At 40.8% G+C, this 19,627-nt stretch overlaps 1 protein-coding gene across 2 annotated transcripts in view; it reads right to left on the minus strand.

Annotated features, from left to right (window-relative positions):
• The window catches only part of RPP30 (ribonuclease P/MRP subunit p30), a 30,210-nt gene that overhangs the window by 2,983 nt on the left and 7,600 nt on the right, over positions 1-19,627 (minus strand). The window contains exons 6-11 of one of the 2 annotated variants that reach the window (XM_036265961.1): positions 12,778-12,867; positions 3,892-4,008; positions 2,833-2,862; positions 2,394-2,431; positions 1,922-2,001; positions 178-233 (exon numbers count right to left, since the gene is read on the minus strand). In XM_036265961.1, coding sequence (XP_036121854.1) covers positions 193-233; positions 1,922-2,001; positions 2,394-2,431; positions 2,833-2,862; positions 3,892-4,008; positions 12,778-12,867 — 396 coding nt within the window. In that variant the 3' untranslated portion in view covers positions 178-192. Of the gene's footprint in view, positions 1-177; positions 234-1,921; positions 2,002-2,393; positions 2,432-2,832; positions 2,863-3,891; positions 4,009-12,777; positions 12,868-19,627 lie in introns of those variants that run through there. The other variant, XM_036265960.1, reaches the window with a different exon arrangement.

The following is a 19,627-nucleotide window of genomic DNA, read 5'->3' on the forward strand; positions in this document are numbered from 1 at the left end:
GAGCCAAACTGGCCAGGGCAAACTAACTTCTTTTTTAAATATGTTTTTATTGATTCCTTAGAGAGAGAGATAGAAACATCGATCAGCTGCCTCCTGCATGCCCCCCCACTGGGGACTGGGCCCAAAGTCACCAACCTGGTAACATCTGGCTGAGCCCAGGCAGGTGCCCTGCCAAGGAATTGAACCAGGATCTCAGTCCATGTGACGATGCTCAACCCACTGAGCCACACCGGCTGGGCAATAGTTAAGTTTTTTAAAGTCAAATGCAGAACCTCAAATTTTTCCCTATTATGTTTTTTTTAAAGTGTCCCTTTCTTGCTTTAGTCTACTTTGTAACACGATTGTTATCCAAACTCTTGACTCCCTACATTCATTTAAAATAGACAAAAATAATGGCAGAACTACCAAAGTGTAAGCCAATTCTTCCCTAATTTCAAGAAGATTTTGATAACATCCTGATTAATTCGGTCATTCCCAGAGGTTAATGTGATGGGTTCTAGGCTACATAACACAACAATCTCCAACTAAATATTTGAAACCGAAAGCAAAATTATTTAATTTATGGTAAGTCAATACAGTAGCCAATTCTCTCAATAAAAATAAGATCACAAAAATCCAGACAAAACACACAAGCCTTCAGTAACTTAACTAGTATTTGTATGCCAAATAACTTTGTCTATATGTATCAACCTATTCTAAAGCTTAAAATTCCTCTAGCTGATAGCAAGTGCATTACTTATTGACCACAACCACCAGTGCTAAGATTTTCAAAAAGAATGAAAATAAAACCGAAAAGTGTAAATTAAAAAATAAAAATAAAACCTCATTTTCAATCTCCAAAATCTGGGCATATACTTCTAATTCAAGTTTTCTCATCTGATGGATAAAACAGTCAATGGCTTCTAGTAGTGGAATTAATATGAAGAGGAAGACAAATGTAAATGAAATGTGAGTAAAAATGTATAGTTTGCATGTCCTTGATCATGTGAATAAAAAAAAAAAAAGCTGTATTAAATGTGGAAAGTTACCATTTGAGTTTGTTAGGTTTTTATAATGCCTTTGTTGTTTTTGTGTTCTTAATAAATGGCATGACATATATTGTTAACATTTGACTTCTTTGAAACAATGATTCAGGAGGGAAAGAAAGCACTCTCCTATGAAGCAGAGGGAGGAACAAGGAAGAGAACCCTATCAAAACACAGGCAGGGATGCCCGGCCCGTGTGGCTCAGTGGGATGAGCATCGTCCCATGGACTGAGAGAATCCTGGTTCAATTCTGGGATGGGCAGATGCCTGGGTTGTAGGATTGGTTCCTGGAGAGGGGCGTGCAGGAGGCAGCCAATCGATGTTTCTATCTCTCTAAAAAATCAATAAAAACATATTAAATATATATAGGAGGGACACACACGCAGAGCTTGAAAGAATGTACTCAGTACTCATTTCTGCAATACAAGCTATTCATTCCACAAACTACAGAAATTAAAGCTTGAAGTGAAGGATGAGAAAGTACTGCTGGGTGTGGTTAAACAGGTTGAGAAAAGACCCTCAAGGAATTCTGCAGGGCAGGACCGTAAAAGTAGACATGGCTCAAGTGATAAAAATGACTGGGTCCTAACATGGTTACTGGATGGTTTTTGTTTTAAATCCACACCCAAGGATATTTTTCTATTTATCTTCAGATAGAGTGGGAGGGAAGGAGGGAGAGGGAAGAAGAGAGAGAGAAACATCAATGTGAGAGAGACACATTGATTGGTTGCCTCCTGCATGACCCCAACTAGGGCTGAGGACTGAACTGCAACCGAGGTACGTGCCTTTGACAGGAATCAAACCTGTGACTCATTGGTTGGCAGTCTGACGCTCTATCCGCTGAGCCAAACTGGCCAGGGCACCACTGGATGTTTTTATTAGAAGAGCTTGCTCACCTCCATGGAGAAGCGCTGCTCGGCAGTTGGTGGACACCGCAGCCTTGGCATCACTTTCAGAGAGCCCAAACAGCAACCCTCTGTGGGCCATTAAGGATTTCAACCCGAGTCAGCCAAGGACAGGAGACTGACACACATACTGACACTGCCCGCCCGCCTGGTCGTGCTGGGGGAGACACTGGAAGTCTACCGCAGGTGTTAGCCCAGATGGAACACACACTGAAGAGGCTCATTTACCTTGAAGCTGTTTAAATACAGCCCCTCATTCTTGTTCTCCCTTTTCTATCTCACCCTTAGACCAGAAAACAAAAGACAACAGCTTTCTACCACCTGATGGTCTCTGTTTCTGAAGTTATTAATTGGTAAATTTACAGTAAAAGGTTAAAAGAAAAATATCTTGTAAAGTATATCATTGCAAATTCCAAATTTCCTAAAAGAAAATTTCAGTAACTTCTTACTCAGAAAAGGATACAAGTTAGCCACATCATATGGACCTCTTATTTCTAAAGGCTAAAATAAATTGAACAATAAATAGACATGAAAGGTTACTTATAACATTTCAATGACTACACTTGTAGTAAATAGAATGATTAAGGTCCAAAAGTAAGGAAGCAACTGCATAAATTTAAGTTCTTATAATTTTTGTTTTCTTAAGTTTATGAAAATATAAAAGAACCCTAAAAAGCATTCTGTAACAGTATAAAGAAAAAAACTATTTATATAAACAAAACTTGAAGCCCAAAAGGAATGAGGATAAATTTTATTCTTCAGCAATTACAATGAGCAAATACAGTTAAAAATGAAAATATGCAATAAACGTTCATTAAATTACTATTTTCATTTCTCTCCTAGAAACGTGTCAAGTTTTATAGCTTGAAAAGCGAAATCAAAGTACTCAGTGGAAGACTTACCCTTTCTGCAGCACTAGATATAATTACATTCTACAAAAAAGAAAAAGTGATCAATACTAATCTTCAATGTTAAAAAAAAATTAAGAAGTCTTATAATACAAATAACCAGTGATCAATCACATTTGAACATTTAAGGCTCTATAAATACCAACTTCCTTTCAAGATAAGGTAAATAATAAAGTGAAAGAATGAAAAGCCCTCATGTCAAACTAAAGGCAGCTTATAAGAAGAAGCAGAACAGGCCTTCCCAACGGATCTTAGAAAAGATAAATTAGTTTTAAAAACTAGTTGAAAAGGTCACATAACCTAAATTCAACTCACTGGACAAACAATTATTATCTAGACTATTCTTTTCACAGTGGTCAAATTGCAAATTCTTTATTGAAAAATAAAGGCTTTCGCCTGGTCAGTGTGGCTCAGTGGACTGAGCGTCGTCCCATGGACAGAGAGATCCTGGTTCGATTCCCGGTCAGGACACATGCCAGGGTTTTCTAGCTCTCTCTCTAAATAAAAAAAAATCAATAAAAACATTAAAAAAAAAAAAGAAGAAGAAATAAAGATAAAGGCTTTCAATATATCTTTCCTTCCCTCACATTATTCTTCTCTCGGTATTTTTCTTTCCCTTAAAAGTTGCAGAGCTCACTGAAATGGGAGATTTGGCCCTGGCCAGTTTGGCTCAGCGGTTAGAGCGTCGGCCTGCGGTCCGGAGAGACCCGGGTTCGGTTCCCGCTAAGGGCACGTACTTCGGTTGCAGTTTGTCCCCGGCCCTGGTTGGTCGTGCGGGTGGCAGCCACTTGATGTGTCCCTTCACATCGATGTTTCTCTCTCTCTCCCCCTCCCCCTCTCTCCCTCCCACTCTATCTGTACAAAAAATGGAAAAATATCCTCGGGTGAGGATAAAAAAAAAAAAAAAAAAAAAAAAAAAAAAAAAAGAAATGGGAGATTTGTTCCTGTGCCTTGAGAACTTTCTGCTTTAAGGAAAAGGAATCAGTTTGATAAACCAGTGGATTAATAATAAACTGCTAGATTTGAAAACATCCTAAAATTATGAAACCATACCTTTCCTTTGCAGACCTGCATCAAATTGAGGGCATTGGAAATTGTGTACCTCCTCATGGTGGAGTCTTTGATAGCAGGGCTGTAGACAAGTTCAAAGCCCACGCCTCGGTCAATTGCCTTCACAGGAAATAAAGAAAATACACCGTCAGGGATAAACACACACTGTCCTACTCTATTTTCACTCAAGTTCCCTCTCCCCTCCCTCTTCACCCCCCACTGCCACCTCCTGCATGTCGAGGTACAGCCTTAAACAAAGGTGGATTTACGCCCCAACAGCACCATCCACAGGAAAAGAAAACAGATCTGTGTCTCTGTTTGATCAAGCGGATTTATCTTAGCTGTGGGGAAGCTGACTTTATATAAACAGGAATCAAAAAGAGGCTATGGAGAGTCAAGTCCCAGTGGGGTGGCAAAAAGGCAAAAATTCCATGAACTACCAAAAGGAAGACTGAGATGCGCTCCCTATATTTAGGGTAAACTGTTTGGAAACACAGTAAACCAAGTAATTTGACCCAAAAATGAAGAAACAAAGAAATGAAAAACTGAAAGTTTTCCAGAGAACAGGGGTGGGAAGGCCTCTCGGTTAAGTCCCTTACTACACGTATGTTGGATGAAGTGGTACAGACAGCCACGGCTGAGCGTTAATGTGTCAGGCGCTGTGCTAAGAGGTTTACGCATGTATTTGGCCCTTATACCTCTATAAGGCATTACGGCAGAGACTGCTTATTGCCCCGATACCTGTTCTCCCCTTTTTCTTTATTAATAGAGCCACCGATTTTAAGCTGGGTTCATGGATGCCCGGCAAAAAGATGGAAGAAGGCTGGGCCCTGGACAATTTCACCTAGCTCGCCATGCTCTTGGCTTTTTACATGAGAGAGAAAGAAACTTCTTATTTAAGGCACTGTGAATGTGTAAGCATCCATACGTAAGAAAACAGCCTGGAAGTGGTGGAGATGAGACTGAAACCCACCACTACGTGTTCAGCTTCCTCTTCAACCATTCACGACAGGGATGTTCTAAGCCGCAGGAGAATGTTGAGAAAAAGCTGACATGGTTCCTCTCTTCTAAATGCTCAGTTTAGTGGGGAGACCACCAGATAAGCCAAACTTCAACTGTGACAGTGCTACCAAGGAGAAGTTTGGAAGTGGATGAGGAAGAAATTAAGTAGCTAAATCGTAGTGGGAGGAGCATCTGCAGAGGGAGGGAGGAGCACGTGGAAAGGCTCTGGGGTTGGAGACAGCAGGGTAACACATAACAGAGGCCAGCGGCCAGGGAAGAGAGGATAAGGGGAAGCCTTGGGGGAAAGTGGAGGCTAAAGAGATGGAAAGTGCCAACTGTGCAGGCCTTTAATTGGTGACAGGCTAATCTTCTAAGAGTAATGGGAAGCATCTAAGGTCTTCAGCATGAAAGTGATAATCAGACTTTCAATGGAAGTCACTTGGTTACAGTGATCTTTTGAATGAACCAAGGAAGAAAAACAGGCACAGACCAGGTAGTATGGTCCAAGTCTCTGCCTGGCAAATGAGCTTCAATTACCCAGAGGAAGAGTTGGGACTGGTCCAGATGTAACTGCTGGAGGTCTACTCCTGAGTGTGTACAGGGAATAGAAACACCTGTCTTCTTCCAGAACTGGCAGCCCACCTTAGTCAAATGCGGGCGTACCTGGAAGGCTCCTTCTACTTATCCTTGCTGAACACAAATTTCCTTGTTTACACCCTACAATCTCCCCTCTCCTTAATTTTTCTTCCAGTCTTGAGGCTCCCACATTTTGGATTTTCTTACATATCTGGTATTAATTTAATTAGCATTTACATGCTATTTTCCACACTATAACCTTCCCCCCTCTTCTGACTTTTCTCCACCTCAATTCTTTGGCTTGAGTTGATTATTTCTGGGAATGATATATGTTATAATACCCTTTGTGCCATAGTTAAATGTACACTTTATTCCTCCTCTCTAGCTTGTACATCTTAAGAGCTGGTGTAATACTTCTTTGTAACTCACAACTGCCCTTTACACAAGAATATAAAGCAGTTCACTACGGATTATCCATCATAAAATATACCCGGATGAACTTGGCAAATTGAAATTCACGGACAAACCAAAACACCTCCTTTAGCAATATTCTCAAAGGTCCCTCTAGCTATTTCTTTTACCAAAAGTTCTAATTAGCAAAGAGGCTGCCATATTTCTTTTCCTCATCCTTCTAGTTGCTAAACTCAAATACAAGGCACTAAGTTGGAGAAGAGAAGAAACAAAAGATACTATTACATACACAACTAGATGACCAAGTCCCTAGATATTCTTAATTGAAAAATAAAATTTTACACCCACCCATGGGGACCAGATCAAAATAAAACTCCTTTTTTTTGGAGGGGGAAGGTGAGAGTAAAAGGAACACAATAACCAGCTTAATTATTTTTAAAGAAAAATAGTTCTGATTTTGATCTTAATACATTAATCAAGTTTACTTTAAAACTGCTAAGAAAACTGAGACAGAAATGAGAGATAATGCGCTTCTGAAGGTTGTGAACATTCCTTTCCTAACACCTTGTTTTAAAATTTTAGACAGATAAAACACAGACTCATTACCTGGGCTCTTGCTTTTAATACCATGTTAATGAAAACTGCCTTAAGCTCATCAAATGATTGTTCCTAACAGCCTTCTCATAAAGAACGGCAGCGCCTGACTGATTGGCTTTTGTTTGCTTCTCTGACCAAAGGTGCTAAAATAGGGAGATCTCTTCACTAATGACAGTAACAGTCACAACGATGCTACAAACCAAGGGCAGGTGTGCGATACTTGAATCAAGAGATGTAGGTGGTAAAATTCCAAGAACTAAGAACTAAGCAGAGCTTAACAGAATGAGGAGAAAAAGAAAATAGGAGTTGATTACTGGGATAACATATGAATTCCCTGTTATTTTCATAAAAATTAGTTCTTTATTGAATTCAAAGGATGACACCCTTGGGGTCTCATTCCTGAGACAGGTAATTTGTCTCGGTTCACAAATCAGTTAACGTAAGAAAGCAGCGACAAGCTTACTTCATCACTGCTCCTGTCTCCCCACCCCCACTTCCCACCATCACTTACTAATCTGTGTCCTCTTCCAGTTTCTTCATACAAATATAAGCAAACAAATATATATTATTTTTCCTCTTTTGTTTGTTAGTCCTCAACCAAGGATATTTTTCCATTGATTTTTAGAGTGGAAGGAAGGGAGGGAGGGTGGGAGACAGAAACATAGATGTGAGACACATCCATTGGTTGCCTCCTGCATGACACCAACAGGGGCCAGGGATCAAACCTACAACCCAGGTATATGCCCTTGACCGAAAATCATCAAACCCACTCTAACTGCTGAATACCGACCAGGGCTATTTTTCTTCTCTTTTACCCAAAAGGTAGCCTGCTACATTCTTGTTCTGACTTGAAGGGTTTTCCATGTCAGATCATAACTTCTGCATTGTTTTATACGTGCACAGTATTTCACTGTAGAGGTACTGCATGTTTTAATGAAGCCTCTACTGATAGACTTTGTTGTTTCCATAAATTGGTAGAATAAACACTAAAACAGGATTTCTGAGTATTATGGATTGAATTGTCTCCCCATAAAAAGGTATGCTGAAGTGCTAACCCTCAGTACCTCAGTATGTGACCTTATTTGGAAATAAGGTCATTACAGATGTCATTAGTTAAGTTGAGGTCATACTGGAATAGGTTGGGCCCCTCATCCAGTATGACAGGTGTTCTTATAAGATGATATGACCAGCCCTGGCCGGTTTGGCTCAGCGGTGAGAACGTCGGCCTGCAGTCCAGAGAGACCCGGGTTCGGTTCCCGCTAAGGGCTTGTACCTCGGTTGCGGTTTGTCTCCAGCCCTGGTTGGGTCGTGCGAGAGGCAGTCACTCGATGTGTCCCTTTCACGTCAATGTTTCTCTCTCTCCCTCCCACTCTAAATGAACAAAAAATAAAAAATGTCCTCATGTGAGGATAAAAAAAAAAAAAGAATATATGACCATGTGAAGACACAGAGACAGGGAGAACACATTGTGAAGACAAAGGCAAAGATTGGAATTATACAGTTGCAAGCCAAGGATCACCAAAGACTGCCAGCAAACCACCAAAATCTAGGCAAAGAAGGGCTCCTCCATAGGTTTCAGAGACAGCCAGGACCCTGCTAACAACTTAAGAGAAATTTTTTTTCTGGTTTCCAAAGTTTATTAAAAATCAAATAGTAAAATGTTACATAAAAATGTCAATTTTAGCTTCCAGATTGTTGTTCACACACACACAAAAATGAAACACGGTATCTTTTTGTTAAACCTGTAGCATGTGACCACAGTGGTAGCCAGGCCAATTCACTCAGTCCACCCTAAGATCTTGATTTCAGACTACGGCCTCCAGGACTGTGAGGTGATAAATTTATTTAAGCCACCAAGTTTGTGGTATTTTGTTACTAATACAGTAGGTCACAGGGTATAGTTGTTGCCAAATTACCCACAGGCCCCGTGGAGATCGCTCCAATCTGCATTTATAACCAGTACATGAGAATGCCCACTTTCCCCCAGACTTCGGGCAGCGCAGCTGGGTGTATGCCAGATGGGTGATTTTAATGCGAATTTCTCTTATTATAATGAATTCTATGCATCTTTTCTCATGTTCAAGGGCCATTTGTATTTCCTTTCCTGTAAAATGTCTTCTCCATATATTTAATCCACTTTTTTATTTTTCATCATTTAAAAAAATATTTGACTCCTCAATTTCTAGGAGCTCTTTATATATTAAGGAGATTAGTCTATTGTCAATGATATGAGTGAAAACATTTCTACCAGTCTGTCATTAGTCTTTTTTTTGCATTTATCTTCAGATAGAGCAGGAGGAAGAGAGAGAGAAACATCGATGCGAGAAAGACACATCGAGTGGCTGCCACCCACTCGACCCCAACCTGGGCCGGGGACAAACCACAACTGAGGTACATGCCCTTAGTGGGAACCAAAGCCGGGACTCTGGTTCGCGGGCAGACGATCCAACCGCTGAGCTAAACTGGCCAGGGCCTGTCATTAATCTTTTAACTTTATTATTATTATTATTTTTCTATACAAAATTTTGATGCTTTAAGGTTGCTGGCACAGGTCCAAGCATTAGGTCAATGAAGTACTGAACACATTTCAGTTCACGATGTGTGACAGAAATAGTTTACCGAGCACTCACACCCAGTCAAGTACATATGGCCTGGTTCCCGGAGCCTCGCTGCCCAGACGCCAGCTACTGGGCCTCTCAGTAGGGCTAACTGGACCATGAAGGCAGACACGGATCAGGGTTAAAGGAGTGCTGAGGGGAAAACATTAAAAAGAGAACATAAAACATACAATCACAGAAAATAACTCAATGTATTTGAAGTCATTGTTGAATGGCAACAACACTAAACAAACATCAAAGGGAAAGTAAAGGTACACGCAGCTTAAGAAACAGTCTCAAACCCGAATTCATCAAGATTCCATTTTAAAATATGAAAAGACTGTGCCTAACGAGCTCTATTGTAAAGCAATTTTCAATAGCACTTCCCAGTGGTCGGAAATGACAACAGGTTAGAATAAAAGCTTGAGTACAAATCCCAAGTCAGGCTTTTGAGAGAGAAGTTGATCTGTGTGAGTCACAAACTACCTGGGTTTCAATTCCATTACCACAGTGGAGAGAATTCACATCTACCCCACCCTAGACTGTCCCGACCCTAGGGCTGCTGGGCTACAGCAGGTGTAAAAGTACTTATACTATAAATGCCAAATAATTAGGAGTCATTCGATCATTCAGGAAGAGCAGTTAAATTCAATGTTTTAGAATCCCAACTATCACATGAGAGATGTGATCCGTGTACGGGAGTCTCATACTTTGGACTCCGGGAGTCTGCAGGACTTCAGAGGGCATTACGTCACAGAAGTTATGGTGCCCAAGCACGTGAAGGTCACAAGAGCTGAGACTTATACAAACGGAGGGCTGGCACACCTAGCCCTCTTTCATGACTCCAGCCTTCTCAGCTGACAGTTCCCACATGGCTTCCAGCTGCCGGGTAAAAGACTGATGATGAGTTCCTCAGTTCAATCTCCCACTTTTCACCACCACAAAAGAAAAGAGCACAAACCCTTCCAAATGAGATCTGTGCTTCCTCGTGTGCCCAATAAAGGGATCCCTGTAAAGCCAACCTATCAACTTTTCATGGCCAAAGACTAGTTTATCCTCAAGGCCAACGGAGCAGGCAAGGACCAAGACTTGAGACTGAATTATTAACCAGCCCACTCCATGTTCTGTGCTTTCACGGTGAATATATTCTCATACACTAATGTAAACATACAGTCCCATATCCAGATTAGATATCATCAGATACAAATAATGTATACATAGCTGTACAACTATTATTTACCCCTAACAAGCAGCTGGACACCTTTTACTATATGTTTCTAGCTTCCTCTTTTAAATGAGAACTAGGTGAATAAATTAATTGGGACTCCTCTATGTGACCAGCTCACACTGCTGCCTACTTCTACATAAGGTAGACTAAAAATAATCCTGTGCAGTCTTTCTCTCCACTCCATCATCTAGTTTTTATTAAAGAACATATGCAAGACGCTCACACCAGATTTCTTTTAAAAAGCAGACTTTGTGTTAAATACTGCATATCCCTCTCACTTGTCAAATTTTTACTTTTCAGAATTCTGAAGTTGAAAAATGTAGGAATTAAGCCAAAAGTACCATCGAACAGCAGCCTTCCTGAACTTACAGATGGAATCGGGGGTGGGACGTCCTGGTGCTGTCTCCTCGGGATACCCCAGGGCCACCCTTCCCGCACCTGCCCAACACTGACGACGGACTAATGACACAGGATTTGGCCAGGTTCCCCAAGCTGCACTTTGATATGCTAAGCTAGACATATACTTGTTTAACTGAGAAATTTTAGGGAGGATCCCTTACAGGCAAGATATTGGGATATTTAAAAGGACTATGACAGAGTTGGCGCGCTCTGGAAGCTCACAGCCTGGGTTGAATGGCAGGGCATGTTCATAAGAAAGCAACGGAAAGCCCTCACCAAACAGCCATCAGAGAGCTCACTACTGTTGTGTGACATAAGGAGGTACATGCACTGCTGTCCATTCTACGGACTTGGTCTTAGCTTCACAGCTACCATCTCCTCCCAACCAAGGACATAGTACTGTACACCCTTCCTAGTTCACTAGGCGAAGAGAAAGGTCAAGGTTTTCAGTTTAACAGCAGTTTACAGAGCTGCTGCACGGGCTAATTCCCGCGGTGCCATCTACACAGAACAGGATCGACAGGCCGAGGCTGGTAAGGCTCTGCAGCCTTCTGGAGGCAGGGGTTGCTGCTTCCGGAGGAGCCGAGTGAGGCCTGCCCGACTGTCGTGACCTTGGGTACCGTATGAGTGTATGCCTTTCATCACAGGCAGCTGGGCCACGGCAGAGAGCTCACATGACAGGGAGCAGCAGACTGTCCCGACGCTGGCACTGGAGAGCTCAGTGGCTTCTCCTTGCCAGTCTTCATTTTACCACATCTGACAAGTGGGCCGTTAAACCACACAGATCTCCCACTCTAAATGCAATGGTTCAGTTCTTATTTATTTTTAGTGTTTAATTATTTATTTATAAGCACTGGCAAGCATGTGGGGAAACAATGATTGGAGCCCAAGCAGTATTTTCATGTGCTCACTACTCCTCTCAATACTCATCGGAAAAGAGCTGTTTTATAGTAGTCCCTTTAAATATATGACTTCGAAATTTTGGATACTTTTCAAGTATAGTTTCAGTGGCATATTTTTAGGGGCAGAACATAAGCCAAGTAAAATTTTTCCACACTGAATTCCATTTTTATGCACGCTACTTATCAGTTTTCTCCTCACTCTCTCCCTGTTCCTAGAATCGAGCCAACTCTGAGCAGCAGAGACCGGCAACCAACTTGAGGAGGTTGTGATTCTAGAGACTAAAGAATTGGGGAGTTATCTACCTTGAAAAATATATATATAAAGTTTTAATCTTCCAATTCTGACAGGATTAGGCATGCAATCTGTTTATTAAACTCCTTTTCTCCTTCCATAATACTTTCTGAGAATGGAGACGAAGCTTTGGAAGCCACTCTTCTGAAACAGCACCCTCCCCTCTGAGGATCTGGCTGCCAGTGCAAACAGCTGGCAGCTGTGTGGACCTTCTTGTCAGGATGTGAAGTATCACCTTGATGATGGAATAAGGCTTACAGACCGCGTGACAGATGAACGAGGAAGGGCAGGGAAAACAAGAGAAACTATGTAGAAAGGCACCATGTAGAAAGGTCATGAGAAAGATGCTACAGCAGAGGGAGGAACGAAAGTGCCCTGAGTGAAGGCTGCCCTCCTAGACTATTATAAAGCAACGTGGACTTCTGAGTAAACCAGCTTCAATGCAGACTGTCCTGTGCATGGCCCACGCCCACTGTGCTCTCCAAGCCCTGCTCGCTCCTGCACCTGCCCCCAGCTCACTGGTGCCTCAGGAATCCCCTTCATTTTCCCCTTCTTCCTTCACTGCTCGGACCCTTAGTGTTCAGTGTTCAGGCTACAAGTGTCCAACACTGTTAGTTTTCCTTCTAAGAAATAGACTTCATAAATGTTGGTTTGTAAGCCTTTCAAAAACATCTCCATAATTTACTGAATATTTTTTATTTTAAGCATTCTTTCCCCCTTTAATTAGTTTACAAAAGTAAAAATCCTGTTTTAAAAAATGATTCTTATTTATTACCTAGCCTTTGTGTTTTTCTTCTAAGAACAGTAGTTTCTTCTGCCCCTGGTCCAGCTTGCTAATCTAAATTTCTAAAGATTCAAGTGTAGAATGGAAACTGTAACACTTACCACATTAATAGGGGGTCTTTTGAAGTAAAATGGTAATTTCTCTGTGACAGTTATGCAGACTAAATCCACATCTAAATGTGTACAAGCAACCTGTCGAAAAGAAAAAGAGGTAAGCTCTTGTTTGTAGCTCTTTGGAGGTCGTCGGCTGCTTCAGGATGAAGCTGAACATCTCTTCCCCAGCCGCTGGCAGCCAGAAACTCACTGAAGTGGACGGTGAATGCAAACTTCTACCTCTTATGAGCAGCGTATGGCCACAGAAGTTGCTGCTGATGCTGTGGGTGAAACATGAAAGGGTTATACGGTTCCACTCACTGGTGGGAATGACAAACAAGGCTTCCCCATGAAGGAGGGCATCTTGACCCATGGCCGTGTCCACCTGCTACTGAATAAGGGACATTCCTGTTATAAACCAAGGAGGACTGGAGAGAGCAAGTGCAAATCTGTTCGAGGTTGCATTGTGGATGCCAATCTCAGTGTTCTCAATGCGGTCATTGTGAAAAAGGGAAGAAAGCCACCCCTGGTCTCACTGACACTACTGTGCCTTGTCCCCTGGGGCCCAAAAGAACTAGCAGAATTCACAAACTACAAACTTTTCAATCTCCCAAAAAAAGATGATGCCTGCCAGTATGTAGTGAGAACGCCCCTAAGTACAGAAGGTAAGAAACCTCAGACCACAGCACCCAGGATTCAGCATCTTATTACTCCAAGCATCCTGCAATACAAACATGGGCGTATTGCTCTGAAGAAACAATGTACTAAAAATAAAACAAGGAAGAGGCTGAAAAATACCCTAACCTTTTGGCTAAGAGAAGAAGGAGGCCAAAGATAATCACCAGGAACAGAATGCAAAGAGAAGTAGCTTCTATCTCTAAGTCTGAGTCCTGTCAAAAATCAGATTTTCTAAGAGTAACAAATAAATGAGATCAGACATTAAAAAAATAAATAAAAAAATAAGGGAAAGCCAGAAGGGAAATTCGCACGTTAAGAATGGGAAATAAGGTCAATCCTGACATAAAGAAATATAAACAGATACTGCTCACTCCAAAGGTGTTATGATGGTTCTGTGTTGAAATACACCTGATGAAATACAAAGTCAGTGGTTAGCCATTCCTTCAGGTTTGGTTTGAACAGTTTAACTGTAATCTGGCTGAAGCAGTATGACATGTCCACAGACCCTTAACAGACAGGACCCAGAGACCCTCTGATTCAGGGTCTGCTATGTAAGAATGGGTTGGTAAGACAGGCTCGGTTTGTGGAAGGTTAGACTGCTCTAGAAAGGGAAAACTGTCTGAAATCCAAGAAAAAATAAGCCAAAATGCTCCACTTTTTCTGCAAATCATTTAATTTTGTGCTAGGAATTATCTCAGGCCTGTGGTTCCTGCCAGTCTATTGAGCGGCTGAAGGAACAAGAACATGACACTACCAATGGCATTTTGCTCAAATACAGATGACAACAATCTCCATATGTGGTCACAACAGAGCTGTTACAAATCAAATGATACTGAATGCATCTTTCAGCTTTTAATTTCCCTGACCTGTGTCCTAATTTTTGCTTATAGACCAATATCCTGCATTTACATACAAAGGAGATTTCAAACTGCTTACAAAAGCTGCATGCAAGATAAACAGATAAGAACATCAGGATAAAAGGAAAATCAGGGAAGGAAAATACATTTAGGAAAAGGTTACTAGCTTAAGAGTACAGGCCAAAAGACACTGCTAGAAGATGCATATCTGGCTCTGATTTTGCCTCATTTGATCTACAGTGATGAAGAGAATTGGCCGTTTTATACTGTATTAAAAACAAGACATATTCACAATACTGGCATAAGCAGAATCGATGAACAAATTCAAACGGCCAGGTGGCTCTGCTGACAAACCAACACAGTGGCAGGGACCAAGGGAAAGGACAGACTAAGGAAGAAGGAGTAATAACAGAGATTCCTTCTTGGTCACTCCTACCCCCATACTCAGGCTCCCGGGCTCCCTGGCTTTAAGACAGTCCTAGTAACTTAGTAAGCCTGGGAAGTAATGCTGTTTTGGCAGAAACACTTGGCTCATTAAAAATCTTCCCCATCCCAACCGCTACAGCTGTCCAACTCATAAAAGAGTCATTGAAAATGTAATAAGAATGGATGAAGAGAAGCTCTGAATAGTAGACAATACAAGTTCAGCTTCTGTTCACCACTCTATCAGAATGGCAAAGATCAAAAAGTTCAGGAATACACTGCTGACACAGGAATGAACACACAGGCACTCACAGGACCCTTACATCAGTACAAGGTCTCGGAAAGTACTTCAGTAATAGGTATCAAAATTTGAAGTGTACACACCATCAACTTCACCTACAGGAATGTATCCTGCAGACTCTAGAAATATATTCTATAGCTACATACTCTACAAATGCTCAAGGATATTAGTACAAAGATAGTAACTGCAAACACCAATCACAAAAGACTAGTAGCCATTAAACATGCATCGATTTTACTTAAATAAATTATAAACAGTCCCTTTATACAGTAGAATATGCTGATTCCTAAAAGAGAATGAGGTATATCTCTAACTGACATCAGGGAACGCTCTCCAAGATACACTGTTGGGTGAAAATAGCATGGTGTTACATAAGAGGGGGGGAGGAGGGAAGGACTAGGTAAACAACATTTCTGAGAAGATACACAGAACTGGTAGCAGTGCTTGGCTCTGGAGAAAAGGAGAGGAAGTTTTAGGTGGGAGAAAAATATACTTTTCAATGATTACCTATTTGTACTGTTTGAAGTTATTATCATGAGCAGAAATTATTTTTCATTAAAAAAAGCTGATTAATTTTTTTGTAAACCCTCACCTGAAGATTTTTTTTTCCATTTATCTTCAGGTAGAGTGGGAGGGAGGGAGGGGGAGAGAGAGAGAGGAAACATCGATGTGAGAGAGACACATCAATTGGTTGCTTCCCGCTGGACCCCGACTAGGTCCGGGGACCAAACTGCAACCATGGTATGTGCCCTTGACCAGAATTGAACCCAAGACTCTTTGGTCTGTGGGCTGACGCTCTAACCACTGAGTCAAACTGGCCAGGGCTGATTCTTTTTTTTTTTAAAGGCCTGCTAAACATTCTTCCCCAGACTTAAGTTAAATTGGGCTCCTTTTCACTTATGCACTGGTCCTTTTTTCCCTATCCTATATAACTGGCTAATTAACTACCGCGTTGGTTTAAGTGCATGCATTACAATACACTTTCAGTAACAAAGGGCAGCTCCACTTGGCTCCCTCTGAAGCCTCCAACTTAAAATGTCTCAAACTGAAGAATTCATTTGCTCCTTAGCTTTCTATTAATCCACATGTTCAATTGATACATTTAGATAACTATAAAATAAGAGTGTTGTTCACATTAAAATAAAATACTTTCTAAATCATTAAAAAAGACTATATCCAAAGAATATTAATGATTACGAATCTCATTATAGTGGTTTTGGCAGGTTGTATATGAATTCATACCAGTTGTTCTTAACTTTCTTTTTTGGCCAAGGTTTCCTATGAGGATTTAAGGAAAGAGTATTCTTTTTTATTTTTATCCTCACCTGAGGACATTTTTCCATTTTTTGTTCAGATAAAGTGGGAGGGAGAGAGAGGAAGAAAGAGAAACATCGACGTGAAAGGGACACATCGAGTGGCTGCCACCCGCACGACCCAACCAGGGCCGGGGACAAACCACAACCGAGGTACATGCCCTTAGTGGGAACCGAACCCAGGTCTCTCCGGACCGCAGGCCAACGCTCTAACCACTGAGCCAAACCGGCCAGGGTGGAAAGAGCATTCTCAAAAAATGCACATATATACTCATACACTTAAAACAAGGGGAACAGGAGGACAGGGGTTCAAAATGGACGTCAGGTTAACATTATCTCGGTATTTTATAATAAATATTATGCAAAGGGAACGTCAAGCTTACCCTGATAAAAGAGAAATGCCCATAAACAGTACCTCTCAATCTAAAGTGTGTTTTAAAAAAAAAGCAAAACCAGAAAACTGCCCTGAAGAATTTATTAAAAATGGGGATTATCAACCCCACTCTTAGTGATAAATTCAGAAGTAGGGCTGAATCATCCTCATTTTAACAAACGTCCCCAGCAATTTTGAAGCTGGGGGAGCCAGAAGCACTGTCCTGAAAAACCGCCCCTTTTCCCGGAGCCTGAGGTATTGGTAGCACACTCAACAACAGTACTCTTTAAGGACTTTGGAAGCAGGAAGCAAATACAACTTTTATTTCCATTTATTTTTAATTCACTCTCTTAAAACTTTTGCTTTGTGTGTGTATATTACCTTTTGAAGCACACTGTTATAATAAAATATGCAAATAATTTATAAGAAAATAAGCATACAGCCCCGGCCGGTTGCTCAGTGGTTAGAGCATTGACCTGTGGACCAAAGAGTCACAGGTTCAATTCCAGTCAAGGGCACATTATCTCGGTGTGGTTCATCCCCAGCCCTGGTTAGGGTCCTGCAGGAGGCAGCCAACTGATATGTCTCTCTTGCATCAATGTTTCTTTCTCTCTCTCTCTCTCTCTCTCTCTCTCTCTGTCTCTCTCTCTCTTCCCCCCCCCGTTGCCCCTCCCACTCTATCTGAAGATAAATGGAAAAATATCCTTCAGTGGGGATTATAAAAAGAAAATAAACATACATATATTGGGGGTGAGGCCTCAATATTTTTTTTGAATTAACAGGGTGCACAATCTAAGTTGTTTGGAAGCCACTGGACTAAATAACCTGAGTTCACCTCACCCTGTCCAGTCACTTTAACTCTTAAATGGGAATAACTAACACAGAAGCTCCTGAAGCTTCTCTGAAACTCTCTGCCACATTCCACCCCAGCCCACCCCCACACCAAGAAGCCCTGCCCAGTGGACTCGCCTCACAACCTTTCATCTTTGCCTTATTCCCTGGGGTAGCTATGCAGAGGAAGGGTTTATCTACGAGACATCTTCCAGACACTCTGAGTGGAAAAGAGTATGCTATTTCCCATGGAAACAATGCAACTGAAGGTGGTTAGATTTTATACTGCTAATTGCTAACATGTGTGTGTGTGCATGCTTTTATGACTCATCTTAGAGACCTTGGTTTCAGAATATCATATCTACACCTGTTAAATCAATCAACTTTCAAACCAAAAAATAAAATCAATTACAGGATACAACGTCTTAAACCACAAACTGTTTGCATTTCACCTGATTCCAGACCATGATATACTTTTAAAAGCTTTATTTAAATTGCTTTTCTATAGAAAACAGGTAGAGCACTAACTTTGAGTCTTAGAGAATGGGTCAGAATTGGACAGATAAGAGGAAGTTGTTCCAATTTTAAAAACTGTTTTTATGTAATTTTTTTGAATATGTCTGTACAATCAAGTTCAAATACTGTGTAAATTATATAGTTTTCTTCCCTCTTCCAGAATACTTCTGTTTCAAGCATGTGTTTATTTTAAAAAATTTGAATAGTCAGAAAAAAAAAAGATAAACAACTAAAATTGCTGTATGGAATTATAATGTACTCTAAAACCCGAAAGTCCTAGCTCTACTACATACTACCCATGTGACAAGAAGCAGATCACTTAGCCTGAGCCTCAGGTTTTCTCTTCTATGAAATCGGGAGAGTAAGAAATATGTGTCCCAATTATCCCCCGGGAATGTTGTGTTAAAGGTAAAAAATATGTAAGTCTTTGGAAGATTGTATAAATGTCATGTTTTAAGAGTTCTGTTTGTTTCTCTAAACACTAGTAAATGGCTATGAAAATGTAAGTTATATGCTCTTAGAAATCAACTTTGAAAAAAATGTAGTATGAACATTGGTATGTTACCAACTTTTAGTGTACAACATAACTGAGTTGCTACTTAATAACAAAACTAAGTTATGCCTGGCTGGTGTGGCTCAATAGTTGAGCGTCGACCCATGCACCAAGAGGTCGCTGGTTCAACTCCTGGTCAGGGCACATACCCAGGTTGTGGGCCCAACCCCCCAGTGGGGGACATGCAGGAGGCAGCCAACTGATGTTCTCCCATTGATGTTTCTATCTCCCTCTCTATCTAAAATCAATAAAGAAAAAATATTTTTAAAAAACTAAGTTACTACTTAACATATCTGGGAACTGCCCATGCTCCTCATACTGTACACCAAGGCTCCATTAATGAATCAGAATCTCCTGTGGAACTTGAAACAAACAGATACCCAGACTCGATCCAAAACCTACTGAATCAGAATCTCTAGTGGTGGGGGCTGAACACCCCTGATTTTAAAAAGTTCCACAGGGGTCTCTGATGACTAAGAACCACTACCTTCTACTGACCTCCCCTTTTTTTGAAACAAAATTGAAAACTACTATACTTGAACATTTTATGAAGGAAGTCATCAAAGAGAAAAGTTATTCATAGATAAGTTGTGCTGTTCTCCTGCCACAATATACACATTTAAGAATTAATCATATGCCTTGAAAACTGAAGTCACCACACATCAGTCTCCTTTGTCAACAGCTCCATCTACTGGACAAACATGGGTAAAATCTTCCTATAATTTTAGAACAGATTTTGCCTAAAAATGAACTATGCTGTAAAATTAAACCATCAAAGACCAGTCTTATTTCCCCCCACGCACTATCCCATTGGTGAATATACTTTTTGAAGATGGACACTTTTTGGAACCCAAAGATAACATTCAGAACTTTCTAAAAGTATTTATATCTCATTTTACAATGTAAAACATATTTCTGAAAAACTTTATTACAGGTGTTATTTTTCCTTTGCTGTAATCATATGAAATGCCCCGTATGTTCTGTCTCAAGTTGATAAAAATGAGCATACTGGAT

The sequence above is a fragment of the Molossus molossus genome, unplaced genomic scaffold (assembly GCF_014108415.1).
Source record: "Molossus molossus isolate mMolMol1 unplaced genomic scaffold, mMolMol1.p scaffold_m16_p_17, whole genome shotgun sequence".
Classification (NCBI taxonomy): Eukaryota; Metazoa; Chordata; class Mammalia; order Chiroptera; family Molossidae; genus Molossus; species Molossus molossus.